Genomic DNA, 18,517 nt, shown 5'->3' on the forward strand with positions numbered 1-18,517 from the left:
TTAGTGATATATGACATACATGCCATACTTAGCTGTAAATATAAAGCACGCCCAAAGAAGTTTAAGGATATCAGGGGTTTTTTTGTGTTTTTTTAAGGAAAAATACAAGAAATCATGGAAAAGAAGGAAGGGCTCGCGTTACAACTTTGCATCACACATTATTATTTATAATTTAAATCCTGCCTTTCCTCCCAGTAGGAGGCCAGGGCGGCAAACAAAAGCACTAAAACACTCCAAAACATGTATCTTATATACATATGTACCTTATTGGTTTGCTGGGTGCAAATATTATACTGAAGATCAAGGTCAGAATTCCAGTTTTCAGATCCCGAAGTTTCTTCACCAAGTTGATAGCTACTGCAGACTTCAGCTGAGATGTCATTCTTTCAGATTCAAACTCAATTTCATATGCAAATTCATCAGTTGTAGGGATTCCTACAAAAGATTACAGCATTGTGCACATAGTATAAATCCATTTGGTTTTTTTATCGGGCTTGCAATTTGAGAGGAGACTGTGATACTAGAATGAATGAATGATCAGTAAAAAGAATGGCCATTCCCCCAAACAGTGGTGAAACACAAGTCAGTCTTGCAGGGTAGTCCTATGCATGCTTACTCCGAAGGTAAAAAGACACTTTATCTGATGGGGCTTATTCCCTAGTAGTGTTGGTAGCATTATAACCTTACAGTGCAATCCTATACATGTCTACTCAAAAATAATTCTCACAGGATTTAATAGGACTGGCTCCAAGGTAAATGCATATAGGATTACAGCCTTTATCTCATACAAGTTTTTAAGAAATCCTTCAAACTGAAAATTAATTCTTAAACTATTGAAGTTACAGAAGTATTTTGGGTCACCACTAAGGACCATATCAACTTCACACAGTAGGTATGCAACGAGTTGGAAGGGGCCTGTAAGGCCATCGAGTCCAACTCCCCACTCTATACAGGAATCTACTCAAACATCCTATTCTCACAGTGGTCAACTAGATGCCCTTGGGAAGTCTGCAAGCAGAACTGAGCACAACAGCATCCTGCCCATCTGTGATTCACAGAAACCAGTATTCAGAGGCATGCTGCATCCAACAGTGGTGGGTATATGTCTCAAGTGTAAGAGGGGCAGCAAACTGTATACTTGAAGGAGTGTTTCTCTAGGCCTGCCCAGGCCTGAGGTCTACACTGGAGGCGTTTCTAGTTGTAGTTGTAGTTCATTGTGTGGTGATGTGGGATAAGGACTCTGCAGCAGCACTTGTCTATGGAACTTCCTTCCCTTGGAGGGGCAGACAAGGAGGTGCCCTTCCTACTGGGCTTTCAGCAGTGCTTGAAGGTTTTACCATTTCACTCAGGCCTTTTGGGGAAAACAGAATTTGAAACTGAAATCAATTAGTCAAAACCGGCTCAAATTGAAGTCTGTATCATCTGCTGTAACAATATTGTTTGTTTTAATTGTACAGGCATATTATTTGAATTGTAGTTTTTATTGTTGTTTTAATGTCCAGTATATACTATCCTGGGATCCTGATAGATGAAGGGTGTTTTAGAAATATAATAAATATTAATGTTTTGAATAAACAGACATAAGAACATAAGAACATAAGAAGAGCCTGCTGGATCAGGCCAGTGGCCCATCTAGTCCAGCATCCTGTTCTCACAGTGGCCAACCAGGTGCCTGGGGGAAGCCCGCAAGCAGGACCCGAGTGCAAGAACACTCTCCCCTCCTGAGGCTTCCGGCAACTGGTTTTCAGAAGCATGCTGCCTCTGACTAGGGTGGCAGAGCACAGCCATCACGGCTAGTAGCCATTGATAGCCCTGTCCTCCATGAATTGGTCTAATCTTCTTTTAAAGCCATCCAAGCTGGTGGCCATTACTGCATCTTGTGGGAGCAAATTCCATAGTTTAACTATGCGCTGAGTAAAGAAGTACTTCCTTTTGTCTGTCCTGAATCTTCCAACATTCAGCTTCTTTGAATGTCCACGAGTTCTAGTATTATGAGAGAGGGAGATGAACTTTTCTCTATCCACTTTCTCAATGGCATGCATAATTTTATACACTTCTATCATGTCTCCTCTGACCCGCCTTTTCTCTAAACTAAAAAGCCCCAAATGCTGCAACCTTTCCTGTAAGGGAGTCGCTCCATCCCCTTGATCATTCTGGTTGCCCTCTTCTGAACCTTTTCCAACTCTATAATATCCTTTTTGAGATAAGGCGACCAGAACTGTACACAGTATTCCAAATGCGGCCACACCATAGATTTATACAACGGCATTATGATATCGGCTGTTTTATTTTCAATACCTTTCCTAATTATCGCTAGCATGGAATTTGCCTTTTTCACACTGGGTCGACATTTTCATCGTGCTGTCCACTACAACCCCGAGGTCTCTCTCCTGGTCGGTCACCGCCAGTTCAGACCCCATGAGCGTATATGTGAAATTAAGATTTTTTGCTCCAATATGCATAATTTTACACTTGTTTATCTTGAATTGCATTTGCCATTTTTCCGCCCATTCACTCAGTTTGGAGAGATCTTTTTGGAACTCTTCACAATCCCTTTTTGTTTTAACAACCCTGAACAATTTAGTGTCGTCAGCAAACTTGGCCACTTCACTGCTCACTCCTAATTCTAGGTCATTAATGAACAAGTTGAAAAGTACAGGTCCCAATACCGATCCTTGAGGGACTCCACTTTCTACAGCTCTCCATTGGGAGAACTGTCCGTTTATTCCTGCTCTCTGCTTTCTGCTTCTTAACCAATTCCTTATCCACAAGAGGACCTCTCCTCTTATTCCATGACTGCTAAGCTTCCTCAGAAGTCTTTGGTGAGGTACCTTGTCAAACGCTTTTTGAAAGTCTAAGTACACTATGTCCACTGGATCACCTCTATCTATATGCTTGTTGACACTCTCAAAGAATTCTAATAGGTTACTGAGACAGGACTTTCCCTTGCAGAAGCCATGCTGGCTCTGCTTCAGCAAGGCTTGTTCTTCTATGTGCTTAGTTAATCTAGCTTTAATCATACTTTCTACCAGTTTTCCAGGGACAGAAGGTAAGCTAACTGGCCTGTAATTTCCGGGATCCCCTCTGGATCCCTTTTTGAAGATTGGCGTTACATTTGCCACTTTCCAGTCCTCAGGCACGGAGGAGGACCCGAGGGACAAGTTACATATTTTAGTTAGCAGATCAGCAATTTCACATTTGAGTTCTTTGAGAACTCTCGGGTGGATGCCATCCGGGCCCGGTGATTTGTCAGTTTTTATATTGTCCATTAAGCTTAGAACTTCCTCTCTCGTTACCACTATTTGTCTCAGTTCCTCAGAATCCCTTCCTGCAAATGTTAGTTCAGGTTCAGGGATCTGCCCTATATCTTCCACTGTGAAGACAGATGCAAAGAATTCATTTAGCTTCTCTGCAATCTCCTTATCGTTCTTTAGTACACCTTTGACTCCCTTATCATCCAAGGGTCCAATCGCCTCCCTAGATGGTCTCCTGCTTTGAATGTATTTATAGAATTTTTTGTTGTTGGTTTTTATGTTCTTAGCAATGTGCTCCTCAAATTCTTTTTTAGCATCCCTTATTGTCTTCTTGCATTTCTTTTGCCAGAGTTTGTGTTCTTTTTTATTTTCTTCATTCGGACAAGACTTCCATTTTCTGAAGGAAGACTTTTTGCCTCTAAGAGCTTCCTTGACTTTGCTCGTTAACCATGCTGGCATCTTCTTGGCCCTGGCGGTACCTTTTCTGATCTGCGGTATGCACTCCAGTTGAGTTTCTAATATAGTGTTTTTAAACAACTTCCAAGCATTTTCTTTCTTTTTTTACAATAATTTTTATTCAAATTTTCATAAAACATACAAAACAAAATCATAAAACATTCAAAGACAAAAAACAAAACAAAACAAAAATAATTAAACAAAAAAAATAAATAAAATATTGACTTCCCATTTGTCACAGATCAAATCAGTTATAGGTCTACAATATATAACACTCCTGTCTCTTAAATCATATTATAAAATCACTTTCCTCCAGTAGTTATCTTAATTAATCATCAAATCTCATAAACATTACTTTATTCTTTCCACAAAAAGTCAAAGAGAGGTTTCAATTCTTTAAGAAATATATCTATCAATTTTTCTCCAAATAAACGTCAATTAATCCATCTCGTTAATAATTATAATAATCTTATTGTCATAACCATAGTCCAAATAAACATTTTGATTAATCCATCTCATCAAAATCTGTTAGGTTCAATAATTTCAACTTCCAAGCATTTTCAAGTGATGTGACCCTCTGGACTTTGTTTTTCAGCTTTCTTTTTACCAATCCCCTCATTTTTGTGAAGTTTCCTCTTTTGAAGTCAAATGTGACCGTGTTGGATTTTCTTGGCAATTGGCCAGTTACATGTATGTTTAATTTAATAGCACTGTGGTCACTGCTCCCAATCGGTTCAACAACACTTACATCTCGCACCAGGTCCTGGTCCCCACTGAGGATTAAGTCCAGGGTTGCCGTCCCTCTGGTCGGTTCCATGACCAACTGGTCTAGGGAATAGTCATTTAGAATATCTAGAAACTTTGCTTCTTTGTCATGACTGGAACACATATGCGGCCAGTCTATGTCCGGGTAGTTGAAGTCACCCATTACTACCACATTTCCTAGTTTGGATGCTTCCTCAATTTCATATCTCATCTCAAGGTCTCCCTGAGCATTTTGATCAGGGGGACGATAGATCGTTCCCAGTATTAAGTCCCTCCTGGGGCATGGTATCACCACCCACAATGATTCTGTGGAGGAGTCTGCCTCTTTTGGGGTTTCCAGCTTGCTGGATTCAATGCCTTCTTTCACGTATAGAGCGACTCTGCCACCAATACGTCCTTCCCTGTCCTTCCGATATAGTTTATATCCAGGGATAACCGTATCCCACTGGTTTTCTCCATTCCACCAGGTCTCCGTTATGCTCACTATATCAATGCTCTCCTCTAAGACCAAGCACTCCAGTTCTCCCATCTTGGTTCGGAGGCTCCTAGCATTAGCGTACAGGCACTTGTAAGCAGTGTCTCTCTTCAAGTGTCTTTGGCACTTGTGGTTTGGCCTGTGGTAATTTTGCTGTTCTGAATTTATATCCTGTGCCCCTGCTCTCACAATGCCTACTTCTAGGCCTACCCCTTTTAAAATTTCATCATTTCTTTGGTTTTTATCCCAGGGGGGAGGTTTATTCCGAACCGGACCTTTCTCAGCTCCTGTCGGGTTTCCCCCCTCAGTCAGTTTAAAAGCTGCTCTGCTACCTTTTTAATTTTAAGTGCCAGCAGTCTGGTTCCATTCTGGTTCAAGTGGAGCCTGTCCCTTTTGTACAGGCCCGGCTTGTCCCAAAATGTTCCCCAGTGCCTAACAAATCTAAACCCTTCCACCCAACACCATCGTCTCATCCACGCATTGAGACTGCAAAGCTGGGCCTGTCTGGCTGGTCCTGCGCGTGGAACCGGAAGCATTTCAGAGAAAGCCACCTTGGAGGTCCTGGCTTTCAGCATCCTACCTAGCAACCTAAATTTTGCTTCCAGGACCTCACGGCTGCATTTCCCCATGTTGTTAGTGCCAACGTGCACCACGACCACTGACTCCTCCCCAGCACTGTCTACCAAACTATCTAAACGACGGGCGATATCCGCAACCTTCGCACCAGGCAGGCAAAACACCTTGCGGTCTACACGCCCATCACACACCCCACTGTCTATGTTCCTAATGATCGAATCACCCACTACAAGGATCCCTCCACCCCCTGGAGATATATCCTCGGCACGAGAGGATAGCTGCTCATCCCCCAAGGAATGGGTCCCTTCTAAGGGATCATTTCCCTCTTCCTCAGCTGGATGCTCTCCTTCCCCGAGACCATCGTTCTCCATGATAGCAGGAGAGCTATCATCGCTGGAGTGGGACACAGCTTATTGGGACAAATAAGTATCTCATTTTATGATTTCATTTTGTTGCCTCACTATCATCCTTTGCTCTCAGAAAGTAAAGTGGGCATGTGTATCCCTTGCATATGAATTGTTTCCTCAGAATCTGGTCACTGAATACCCTTTATACAAGGTGATAAGACAGCAACTATTAATCATGTGCTAATGCTATAATATAAACAATATATATTCTCATTAAGGGTCAGGGCTTCATACCCAGCAGAGCAGCTCCATATCTGATCTATGGAAAGGCAGCCTGCAGCACTGTGAAGACTTAGGTGTCTTAGAACCTTTCAGCTCTCCGTACTATCTATAGTTACAGACTGAAAACCTGAGATTCTGAATAATAACTAATTTTAAAAGTTACCCATGTATATTTGAGGGTACAGTGGGGAATGGATAAAAGTACCTCAAGTGGAGCAAACGTGCTCTTAGGCACCATAGGTTTATATATTGAAGTGAGCTGAAATGTTACCTTGTGGTTCCCCCCCCCCAGTTTGAATAGCTGTTAATGGTAGTTTCCAGAATAGTGTAACACATTGGGTTGGGTCCTGGCTTTTGCTTAACAGAGGTTGGCTAGCCCTGAAGAAAGGGGGTAAGGTGGCAAATCTAACCAATTTCTCCCCCCTGCAGCTCTCTGTGACTCCTGAAAAGCAGGAGGGACTCTATGGAACAGTATGGGAACTGGTACTCAAGGCTGCAAAGGGAATGAGGAACTGGCAAAATTGCTGCCAGTCCTTTTCCTCCTATGGCAAGCTGCCATTGGATCATGGTTCCCTATATGAACAAAAGGAGCCTTTCCATTTGTGCAGGAGCATATTTGGATCCAACCCTTTTCTTATGACTAGTAGGTAGTTCACTATTGTACTATGGCTAATATGACACTAAGGAACGATGGACCACACAGTATATGTACTGAAAATTATAGCTCATTAACAAAGACAATTCTGTGGGCAAGTACATGGGTTAAAACAATTAGGATCTACTGATTTAAATCATGCTTTGAATTATGGTCTCTTTTTCTCAGGATATGCATACAATGCCATTAATGTATAAAAACCCAATTCCTGCTTTTGTCAAGCTGATCTGTTGCTAATTGTGATACTAAAGTGGTGTATTCATAGTAGGACATAACTAAAGGCTCATGATTATTCCTCAGCACAAAATGTCACCACACAAAGACTCTAACATAAAAATGAACTTAGTGGGGGAGAGGAAAGATGACATCATTTGAAACCTCCGAAGAGACAAAATTGCTACTGCTGAGCAGATGTTTCCTTCAGCAATCAAATAACTGGATACTGCATAGCAAATGATTATTGTATAGTTTACACCGTTCAGATATTAAGAAAGCAGAGCTAAATTGTGTAGTATATTCTGTCAATGCATTTCTAAAAGGACTCCATTAGCTTTGCTTCTTCCATATATATATGGCACCTGCTGTCTTTCACTAATAATACATTTTTATTTGTTTTTGCTGAGGGCTTTCTGTTTTATGAACCGTACAATGTCTCTGTTAAGCACTCTGAAAGTATTTTACAGCACCTGAGGAAAAAAGGAGTTTTATAACTATCAACTGAAAGTATATAAAACAATTTCTCTTTGCCGGTCCCATAGCTGGTTGTGAATCTCCACTGCAAATCTAATTTAGGGCTGTTCAAAACAGAAAAATGTAATTAGATTTTCAGAGAGATCTGCAAACTCTAAAGACGACCACATCATCATGTTATAGAAACCCCTCTGTGAATATGTTAATATTTTAGTTTTAGTATCTAGACAGCTCCCTGACACACATGCTGCCTAAATACATTAACAATGGTTAGAAGCAGAAAAGAAGAAAAACAGCTATGTATCATCACCATACAAATTATCTACATTTTTGTGACAAAAACAAATGATGAAAGTTCCAGATGCTCCTAAAAAGGTCTCAGGTTTGATGAAAATGGAAAAATAACCTAGAAAATATTGGGGACTTTAAAACACAATGTTACAAAATAGTGTGTGAAGCAAGAATCCAGCTTCCAGGCTGGTTATGTGGCCACTCATTTAGCCCTGATGCCATCTGTTGCAGATAGGATCTTCCTGGTCAAGGCCAGAAAGATCTTTGCATTGCTGTTGGAGGTGAGGCCAGCATCTTGCATATCTGTGTCAGGCTCACACAGATCTGCAAGTTGCTGGACCACTGAATCCCACAACCAATTTCCTATATGTAAGAACTGGAATTTAGCTATGTGAGAGCCAAGTCCTATCAATGGGGAATACTGATGCATGTAGCCATCTGGTACGTGTGTACAGACATACATAGGCCTGGTTCTCAAACAGAGCAGATGTAGTGGTAAGATTATGTTGAGACTGTAACAGAGATACAGGAGTGAACTCATATAAGTTCTTCCATGCAAATCCATGCAAATCCATGGATATAGAAAACTAGATCTAATTAAGAAGCATTTTGGGTGAAGAATGGGTTAAAATGCTCTTAATAAATTAAGTGATATCACTGAGACACAGGTTTACCACCTCCACTTGCTGTTTCTGAGAATAGGTCATAGCTGCATGTTAATGTGAGGAAATGATAGCTTACTCTGGCTGCTTCTTGCTGAATGTGTATTGTGTGCTATTATTGTTCAAAAGGTATAGTAATAGGAATGCTTGATAAACAACTTCGGTGAAGCCGATATGCTAGAGGACATGGTAACAGAAGTATAAAATATGAAAAGTGTATGATCTGTTACTGTTAGAAAACTTTTCAGAGAATCACATAAAGTGAGTTAAAATAATATCACATGAATAGGAGAATGAGAGGCAAGTGTCCTTCAGCGCACGTAACCAGCCATGAGGTATAGAGCTCATTTTTCGACGTAATGAGCTGGATATTAATCAAGAGTTTCATGTTCAGGGCTTGTCTTTAGAGAAATGATGGGAATAATTTATGACTATACTTATGCCATATCTGACTCACCAAGACAGATTTTGATGGTTTGCAAGGGCAACTTAAGACTTTGTTGTCATGCTACTGCTTTCTTCAGACAATATATCATTCTTACTGAATCATATTCTCATGAGGAGGAACACACCCATCTCCTCAACAGTGATAATAAATGCAGAGCTCTAGCTAAGGGCTGGATCCTTGCACGAAAGGAGGGACTCCTTCTGTTAGAAGAAGCTCACCTTTGGATCTAAAATAATGCTTAGACTGGTTACTTTGGTGTTAATTCATACATGTAAGAGTGATTCATGGACATCTTACAGCTTTGGAAAACAAAATGTGGTGAGCAATCTGAAAAGGGCTTAGAAGAAATGAAGTTGGAATACTAGCTGAGTACTTATATAGAAATAAAAACAGTTGAATAGTTTTGCTACTTTTTTAGAACGATTCTTGCTCTTGCTCTGGCTGACTCAATTATATGATGATAGCATATTATATGATTGGATTGAACAAACGTGTTAAATGTGCTCATCGTCACTTCTTTATTTGGATAGAACTGGTTTGGAAGAAAGAGGTGCTGTCAAGATCTTTGTTAAAGTTGCTAGAGCTTGTTTCAATAGCTTTGAATATGAGGTTTTAAGAGATTGACAAACCTACTGAAGTCCAATTGGCAACTAATTCAGAACAATCTGTTTAATTAATTCAGTCTGAGAGATGACCCTAGGCACTGGTGTGCACCAGGGCCTAAAAGCCTCCAATTCTACTGCAGAATTCATGCTAAGAATTCCTTGGAAGTTGGAAAGACCCTAGTTACAATGTGAATGCCACAGACATTAAAAGGCCTTTTATGCTCCTGAACAAGCATTGCGTATTCATGGCAAGCTGGATATCATTAGATATGCAGTTTCATTGAAGCCAAATTGCTGATGTGCCATGCATCTGCTAAAGCATCAAAGGCACTATCTGTAGATACCTCAAAACTATGTTATGAAGTACCCCTAAAATCCAGCTTTTGCTGTGGTGCCTCCACTTGAGAAGGAAGCTCTATTCTGCCCTGCCCTGGAGAGAGCCTCCATAAAGGAAACCAGGCAGAGCTTGTTTCAAACAAGCTGAGTTGCAGCACCTCCTGGTAAATCCATTGATTACTGTCTCCACTATAAATCTCTATCATCTTCCCTTTTATCATTTGTAAATTTAAAATAAACAAAAGAGCGTCAGACTCCTTCTGGAAGTGTTAAGCATCAAGCAGAGGGTTGGACTCGATGGCCTTATGGGTCCCTTCCAACTCTACTACTCTATGATTCTATGATCACCTAACATGTCACTCCTTCCTCCCTACCCACAATGGAAACCAGTAAGTTTCCAATTGCCTGGGGCTCTGTCCAGAAAAGCCCAAAAGATATGTCAATCCCTTTTCCCCTACTCACTGAGAAAGTAGAATAAATATGCATGTTTAGAAGCCATTTCTCAAACATCTAGTAAAAATTCTTCTTGACAGGAAGGATTGCTCACCTGGTTCTTCCTGATCACTGCCAGAAAGGTAGGATTTATAGTCTTTTGTTTTTTTAGCATAAAAGGTGGTGTTTTCCCCCAAGCAGACATATGTAGATAGTTTATTGAATCACTTCCCACAACAGAATGTCCCAAATATTTACAAGAATAAAATAGTGATTCAGTAGAAACAACAACATAAACATATTAAAAACACAATCAGAATAATTAGAGTCAATCACTGGTTTGGTCCAAATGCTCAGGAAAACAAGAAAGTCTGCCTGGTGCTGAAACAATGTCAAAGTTGGTGCCTGGTAGAACTCCCCAAGGAGAGCATTCCACAGACTTTTTCCCTTAAAAACGTTGTCACAAATCTTTATGATAACAAAGAGACCTCATCTTTCTACACAGAAACTCTCCTACGTAACCCCCCATCCCACCTTCTTCTACCCTTCTCCCCCTCCCCCTCCCCTTCTCCATCCCTTTATGTTGCTAGAAAGGATCCCTGAACTCCAACAAATCAAGCTGCTGCTTTCCTACAGAAATAAGGACAGGTAACAACCCACATACCCCCGGCAAGCCCATCAGCTGGTCAAAGCCTCATTCTCTTCCTCTGACTTCTGTTTTCAAGCCCAATCAGATCCTTGTTTCTTGGAGAGACCTGTTCCCTTACTTCCCCTTTGCTAGTTAAATCCACTCTCTGCCATTGCCTCAAAAGTCTTCTAGTGGCTTCCTTTATTGTGTTTTCTGCATTGAGACTTTTCCAAAGCTCCACAAAATGACTACCTAAACTCTGTTCCTCCTCTGGCAATCTTTCCTTCCCTTGCTAAAGCAAGGTGGGGTCATGTTAGGTTTTATTACTACTGTTTGAGATTTTAATGTTTTAATGTATTTGTATGTTTTTATTCTGTACGTCGCCCAGAGTGGCTGGACAACCAGCCAGATGGGCGACTAATAAATCTAATAAATAAATAAATAAATAAAGTAACATCTTCACCCCTTCAGCCAAATCTTCCCCTGCCCTTCATTCGTCCAACATTCTCCATCCCCACTTTCCCTGCTAAATTTTATGGCATCCAAGTTTTAGAATATGCTAGAATGCTTTTAGCATATGATTTGTTCTAACTCTTCCATAGGTTTTAAACTCTTTTAAACTTAGCCTATTGATTTTGTGTAAACTTCTGGAGTGCATTCAGGTCCCAATCTAAAAAGATCCCCCAAAGGGGGTGTCAATCAGGGTTGCAAGTGAGAACTACAGGCTTATGTGCAAACTGTACACTTCATAACAACTGTCAAAATTGGGAAGCAAGAAGCAGGAAAACATATGGTGAAGAAAGAATATAATGCTTATAATATAAATAAGTAAATTATAAATTTATTAATATAAATATTTATATTATAAAGCATTATAAATAAACGCTAACATTAGCAGCATTAACTACCATGGTTCCTTAATATATTAAAGACACAATACTATGATTTCTTGGACCAGCAAATACTTTTTTCATTTACACCAATGTAATATCATGACTTGACGTGATGTTCCAATGTGAGTTCATATCAAGCTGATATGCTAATATAGACAGCATAATCAACGTATGTTAAAACAGCTTGATCTAACCTTGCCACGCAAACGGCATACCTGTGTAAACAAACACATTATGGCATGTCACAATGGTAAAAATATTGTAAAACAAAAACATGTTTTGCATGAAAAGATATAATTTGTAAGAGGGTGAAAGTAAGAATGGTTAAAAATGATCATTTCCCACAAGCAATTCACAAACAAGAATTAAAAGCTCCCTTTGCTGCATCTGTTTTACAATCTTTAACAATAAATAGTCCTCAGGAATACTGGTTATTTTGGTGGGGGTGGGCGGGGGAGGCAATTTGCTGAGGATATCTAAAAGGCAGAGTAATCCTATCAGTGGCGGGGAGAGAGATTTTGTGAAGGAGCCTCCATCACATCCTCAGCCATGCCAGCTCACTGTGGCCAGGGCAGAAGGTGAGGCAGAATTTATTTCCCTCCTGGGGTTGGAATAGTAGTTTCAGTGGAGTGTTGAGGGATCAAGGGGACTGCCCCTGAAACACCCTGTTTTGCCCCTATTGCCAGCAGAAACCACTGGTGGAACATCTGTGCCAGTGAAATGTGTTGTAGGCATCCTGGGGTGGATGGGCAAAGGCTTTGTTCCACTCATGGATTTATGGCACTTGTGGCATTTATACCATTTTCTAAAGCCCCTCATTTGGCCTTTTAGCAGCTGCGGGAATATAGCCTCAGTGGTTTTAGAAAGGTTGACAAAGTTTTGTCTTTTTCAAATTGATTCTAAAGTATTCTGAAGTCCGTCAGCAATGTAAAAAGATCTACAGGTCTGACAAATTGATTTTATAAAATGAACAATTTACCATCTTTTACAATATTTTCCTGCATAATTAATTTAAAGTGTCCATTTTTAATATGCACGTGATTTTACTGTAGATTCTCATACTTCCTCCTGTTTTAATGCACTTAATTTAGGTAAGCCCACATATTTTAAGCATTCAACTCACACCTCTTTTTAAAGTAGAGTTTTGTGATATAGAAAGGTCACGTTTCTATTCCAGTATATACTTTATCTGCCACAGTGGAAGTTTGCTGAAACGCATAATTCAGTAATTTGTTCCTCAAATAATAATGAATTTTGCTATAGGTCCTGAGCATTAGGGTAGACTGAACTGTATTTTCAAATTTATAACTAATTCCATATGCTTTACACTCCAACATTTGAAGAAAAATCGTTTTAAAAAAGCAAAACCATCTGGAAAATGGATGTATATGTCAAATATTGTGCTCATTCTTCTTTCTCTGAATGTCTTCTTGATTTGTGTCTTGTCAATATACTAGGAGATGACAATTTGACAGGCTTAACTAATAAATGATTATGAGGTCCAATGGTGGAGGCTGGCAAAGGGACTAAATAAATCTTTGCTCAGCTGTACTTTTTTTGTGGCAAATGCTCTACCAACACAGTCAATACAATTCATGCTTATTGTTACTTGCTTTCAATAAAATTATAGGAGTAACTGCTTTTGCCAGATTGACATCCCACTGTTTGTTTTTCAAAAATAGCTTAAATATGAATATACTGCAGTACAGCAATTTCATTCAATGCCTGTGGTGTTTCTATAAAACTCTTAGCCAGCTGCTTATCTTAAAATGTAATTATTAGCCCCATCTGCAAAGCTTCAAATCATCTTCCTGTCACCGAGTATCAGAACTGCAGATATGGTGCAGCTTTCATTTATAAACATGTAATATATATATATATATATATATGTAATATATACATATATATATATTTCCTAAAATATTCTGGGTTTATTTTTTATTTAGTTTGTCATTTGCATTCACGTTTGAATTTCAAACTAAGACAAAAATTTAGAAGTGCACGATAAAGAAAAAGGCAACCTCTCTTTAACTACTACAAATTCATTTGAAGGCTAATTTCCAGTTTGGCATTTTTGTCTTATTTATTTATATTTATATAATTTAGTTTATTTAGTTTTTTAAAAATTATATAACACCCACTCATATAAAATATCAAGGCAGTGCACAACACCATATACAAATACAAGAAAACAAGCTACCATAAAACAACACAAAATAATCGTAAGGATGACTGGTTTATCTTGAAAAAAAATGTAAACAAGTGAATGGGCCTTTTGTAAGAGATCATATTGAAAGGGATAAAGAATTATTGCAAATGAAAGTGAAGAGAGGCAAAGATGATACCTTACGTGCAGCCTAAGACAAGCGAATGGAATACGGAAAAAAAGTTTAGACTACTTCACAGACATTGGTGCATGGTACCACAGCAATAGCTGAAATGTACTCTTTTACCCTTCCTGCCAAACTAAAATATTAAACTTGAAAAGTTATTTAAATGCTATATATAACTATGGTGGCAACTTTGGAAGCTAGTCTGTGATCAGGGAGGGAGGAATAATGACCTCTTTGCAGCATTTTAGTTTACCATGTGGTGCAGTGGATAGACAAATGGGCACATCTGAAAACTTCAGAAACTATTAGGGACATCACACAACCACACAGACTTACAACCAGAAAACATCTAATCATGCACCTAACCACACCCACGCCACACCTCTATGCAATCACACACACAGACCCCAACCTCCTACACATCATGCAACCACAAACATATCACACAACTATCCACACAATATGCAAACACACTCCAGAAGCATCACACACCATACAGTCACACACAAAACATGCAACAATGCACCCACCATGCAACCATACCCATCCTACACAACCACACAACACAGTTAATGACTTGTTTGGGTTTTGTTCTGGAATCATTCCATAAACTGAAAATACTACTGGGTTATTGTATCAGTACTATGCCAATGCTGATACTTGTAAGGATCCTGAACCTCAACTTGCGTCACAGAAGACTGTGTAATTATAGGGTGAGAGGGGATCTTGATTTCTTTTTAACTGATCCTGAGACACAACAGCAGGATTATTTCTTTATTTATTAAATTTATATTTTCCTCCCAAAAGCAGCCCAGGGCAGCAAACAACAAGTGATAAAAAAATCTTTTAAAAATATCTTAAAAGCAATTCCAGTACAGATGCAGAATGGAATCAAGGTATTCAGTAGGCACTGGAAAGACAACAGAGATTGCACCTTTCTAATATTCAAGGGGAGAGAATTCCAAAAGTCAGGTGCCACAACACCAAAGGTCCACTTTCTATGTTGTGTAGAACAGACCTCCTGATGAGAGGTGCTTTCTGAGAGTCAGACACATGCTCTGGCAGGTATCGCATCAGAGTTGCAAAGTTTGTAGATTGTACCTTTTCTTTAAATATCCAAAACATATGAGTGTACTAGCCCAAGCATACAGCATGACTGATATAATATTCAGTAGGCACTGGAAAGACAACAGAGATTGCACCTTTCTAATATTCAAGGGGAGAGAATTCCAAAAGTCAGGTGCCACAACACCAAAGGTCCACTTTCTATGTTGTGTAGAACAGACCTCCTGATGAGAGGTGCTTTCTGAGAGTCAGACACATGCTCTGGCAGGTATCGCATCAGAGTTGCAAAGTTTGTAGATTGTACCTTTTCTTTAAATATCCAAAACATATGAGTGTACTAGCCCAAGCATACAGCATGACTGATATAATATTGGGCTAAAGTATACTGTACATTTAGTTCATTATAAACAGTTAACATGTTATACCATTACTAGTGTTTTTTGTTATAGAATACTTACCCTTCAAACAAGCAAAGATTTTTATGGAGCAAATATAAATCTCTCATCTTCAAGCCCTGTAAATTGTGTGCTGAAACTCAATTAAGACCCATTAGAGATAGTTTGGCTAACTTGAAATTATCCTAGCACACTAAGAATTATGTCATGCCTCTCTCCCAGGGGTATACCTATATCAGACTTGTTGCTTATTAAAATCAGATTATACACAACAGCGCATATCGCTTCTCCACTTTGGAAACTGGCAACTATATAAAGGATCTGAATTCATTGGGGAATGTCGTTCTCTAGTGTGTCAAATGTTCATCCCAAAGCTTCATTCTTTTTAGCACATATGAGAAATTCCAATAATTGTCAGCCACCTCCTCTCCATTTATAGAAGTCCTATATATTTCTACTTAGAAGTAGGGATGTATGAAATTCTGGTTCATCCCAGTTTCACATGGAATGGGACTATCCATTCTGTTTCTGTGCAGATTTTTTTCTTAGGAGAAATCCAGAAAAATCTGCTTGTTTTAAAAAGTACTTATGACGTGGTCCAAGAACTGCATCTCTTCTTTAATGTACTTGTGATGTGGCCTGAGGGCTGCAGCACTGCCTCTCTCCTTTCATTACAAATTCTTTACAGCTTTCGGACCATCTCTAAACAGTATTCACTATTTTACATTTCCCTCATCCTCCTGCTCCTTACCTGATGGTGTCACATTTGCTTTAATTTGTAAGTAAGGAGCCATTTTACTTTTTTGTTGTATATACCACACATCTAGTTGCTCTTGGTACTTGAGAAATGCTAAATATTATTATTACTGTGACACCAAGTAGTGTGAAATAGATGGAAATATTGTGAGTTTTGAATATTGGAATAGCCAATGCTGTAGCATTTTTTAAAACAAATCCTATATGATCAATCCTACCTAAGCCTTTATTTTCATAACTTAAGAATTTGTTTCCATCTAAATAATTCAAATCCTATGTTGCAGCTTTTTAAAAGTGAACTTCCTGTAATTATCATCATTAATCTTTAGATATAAAATTGTTTACTACACACACACTGATGCACAATTTTCAGTGTGTGTGCGTGCGCTGCATCTTGGAGCTTTGTACGTATGTTTTACTAGTTGCCTGAAGAACACTAAAAGCACCATTAAATCTAGTTTCCTGACAGGCATCACAATCTACCACATTCACCTAGGAATAATGACATTATAATGTTACTGGCAGAAGTCAGAAAAATGTCACTGAGTCTACTATTTTTGCGTCAATTTTTTTTTACATCATTACTTGCCTGAAGAGTTCTGTTATTTCAATCACTGCCTTCAGTATGTGCAAGTATCTAGTGTTAATAATAATGATATAGTATCTCCTCATATAGGACACACATATCAGCAATTGGGGAGTTTTAAACTGTTGTTGCTGAGATGTGGTGAAAGCACTTTATTGAATTCTATTTAAATATCATGGTATTTAGGGGATTAGACAAAATTATGTTTAAATGACTCCTACGACACATTTCTAAATACCAAGCATGTGTTACCCTATTATTATAAAGGTAACCACAATCTTTGACAGGAAACCAACAACATATAAACTCACATGACAATATTTACAGTTCTAAAGACAAAAGGATTATGTAACTCAAATTGGGAGCATATTGTACCTGAATGGACACTGTACTGTGCAGAACACATTTGTCACAAAGACTACCTGAGCTCTTAAGGTTCCTCCTCATACGAACTTGGTTTGTGTCTATCCCCTTGACATATGAGAGGTGGCCATGCATAGCATGGGTTAACAAAAAGGATAGACCAGGTGTGGGGAACCTGTGGCCCTCCAGATGTTGCTGAAAAACAACTCCCATCAGCCCCAGCAAGCCAATGGCCAGGGATGATAAGAGTTGTAGTCCAGCAACATCTGGACAGGTAAAGATTCCCCACACCTGGGATAGACTGTACACAGTTTCTTTTTTATAAAGTTTAGTAGATGGCTTTTATTTCAGGATCAAGGTCTAAGCATAAATTAAATGGTCCCTTCATCAAACTGGCTAGCATCCATGTATTCATGTTGCCTTCCCATGTATTGTGCTGATTGACTTGTCTTTGTCCTATGAGGCACATTCTTTTCTGCCAGTGTACTCTAGCCCAGCAAAAATTCGACAAATGATTTTAATTATATTTAGATTTGAGGCAGCTGTAGGACTGCTAATTCATTTAGGATAAATAATTTCTGTGATCATCTTCTCTTACCTTCATCATTAATAGTGACTGACTTGCTTTTGGAAGGAGTTATAGTTATAGAGTCTGTGAGTGTTTGTGGACCCGATGTTGCAGGAACCACACCAGTTAACAGCACTTCTACTCTTTCCTCCAGTCTACTGCGGGCTCGGCAGCATACAACAGCTAGAAAAAAATAAAAGCTCATATTAAGAGCACAATATATCTGATTACACGTTGCAGAAGTCACATGTCCCAAAGATATCAAAAGCTTCAGTTACAATCACAAGTTGTTTGGTGAATGAGCATGACATATGGGTCCTTTTTAGTTGTGGTGGCACAGCTTTGCATTATCCCTCCAGTTTATTTATTATATTTATCTGAGGTATTTGTATATTGGTTAATATTCAGAATTTCTACTTAGTTAAATGTACTTAATTTTTTTTTAAAAAAAGAAAAATAATGATTAACATTTGTCCTAGAAACGTAAAACTACCTTACAATGCCTGCTTAAATAGGAAAGTCTTTGTCAGGCACCTGAGGTTCAGCACGGAGAGGGCCTCTCTAATCTCAGTTGGGAGGGAGTTCCACAGGATTGGGTCCACAATACTGAATGCACAGCTTCTGGTAGTTACAAGCCATGCATCTGAACCATGGGG

General features: G+C 39.1%; 1 protein-coding gene across 1 annotated transcript in view; it reads right to left on the reverse strand.

The window, feature by feature from the left end:
* The window catches only part of LOC133385088 (cilia- and flagella-associated protein 47-like), a 100,497-nt gene that overhangs the window by 26,560 nt on the left and 55,420 nt on the right, over nucleotides 1-18,517 (reverse strand). Inside the window, exons 5-6 of the mRNA XM_061627396.1 lie at nucleotides 17,892-18,044; nucleotides 264-435 (exon numbers count right to left, since the gene is read on the reverse strand). Of these exons, the coding sequence (XP_061483380.1) occupies nucleotides 264-435; nucleotides 17,892-18,044 (325 nt within the window). The remainder of the gene's footprint in view (nucleotides 1-263; nucleotides 436-17,891; nucleotides 18,045-18,517) is intronic.

This window comes from Rhineura floridana, chromosome 5 (assembly GCF_030035675.1).
Source record: "Rhineura floridana isolate rRhiFlo1 chromosome 5, rRhiFlo1.hap2, whole genome shotgun sequence".
Taxonomy (NCBI): domain Eukaryota; kingdom Metazoa; phylum Chordata; class Lepidosauria; order Squamata; family Rhineuridae; genus Rhineura; species Rhineura floridana.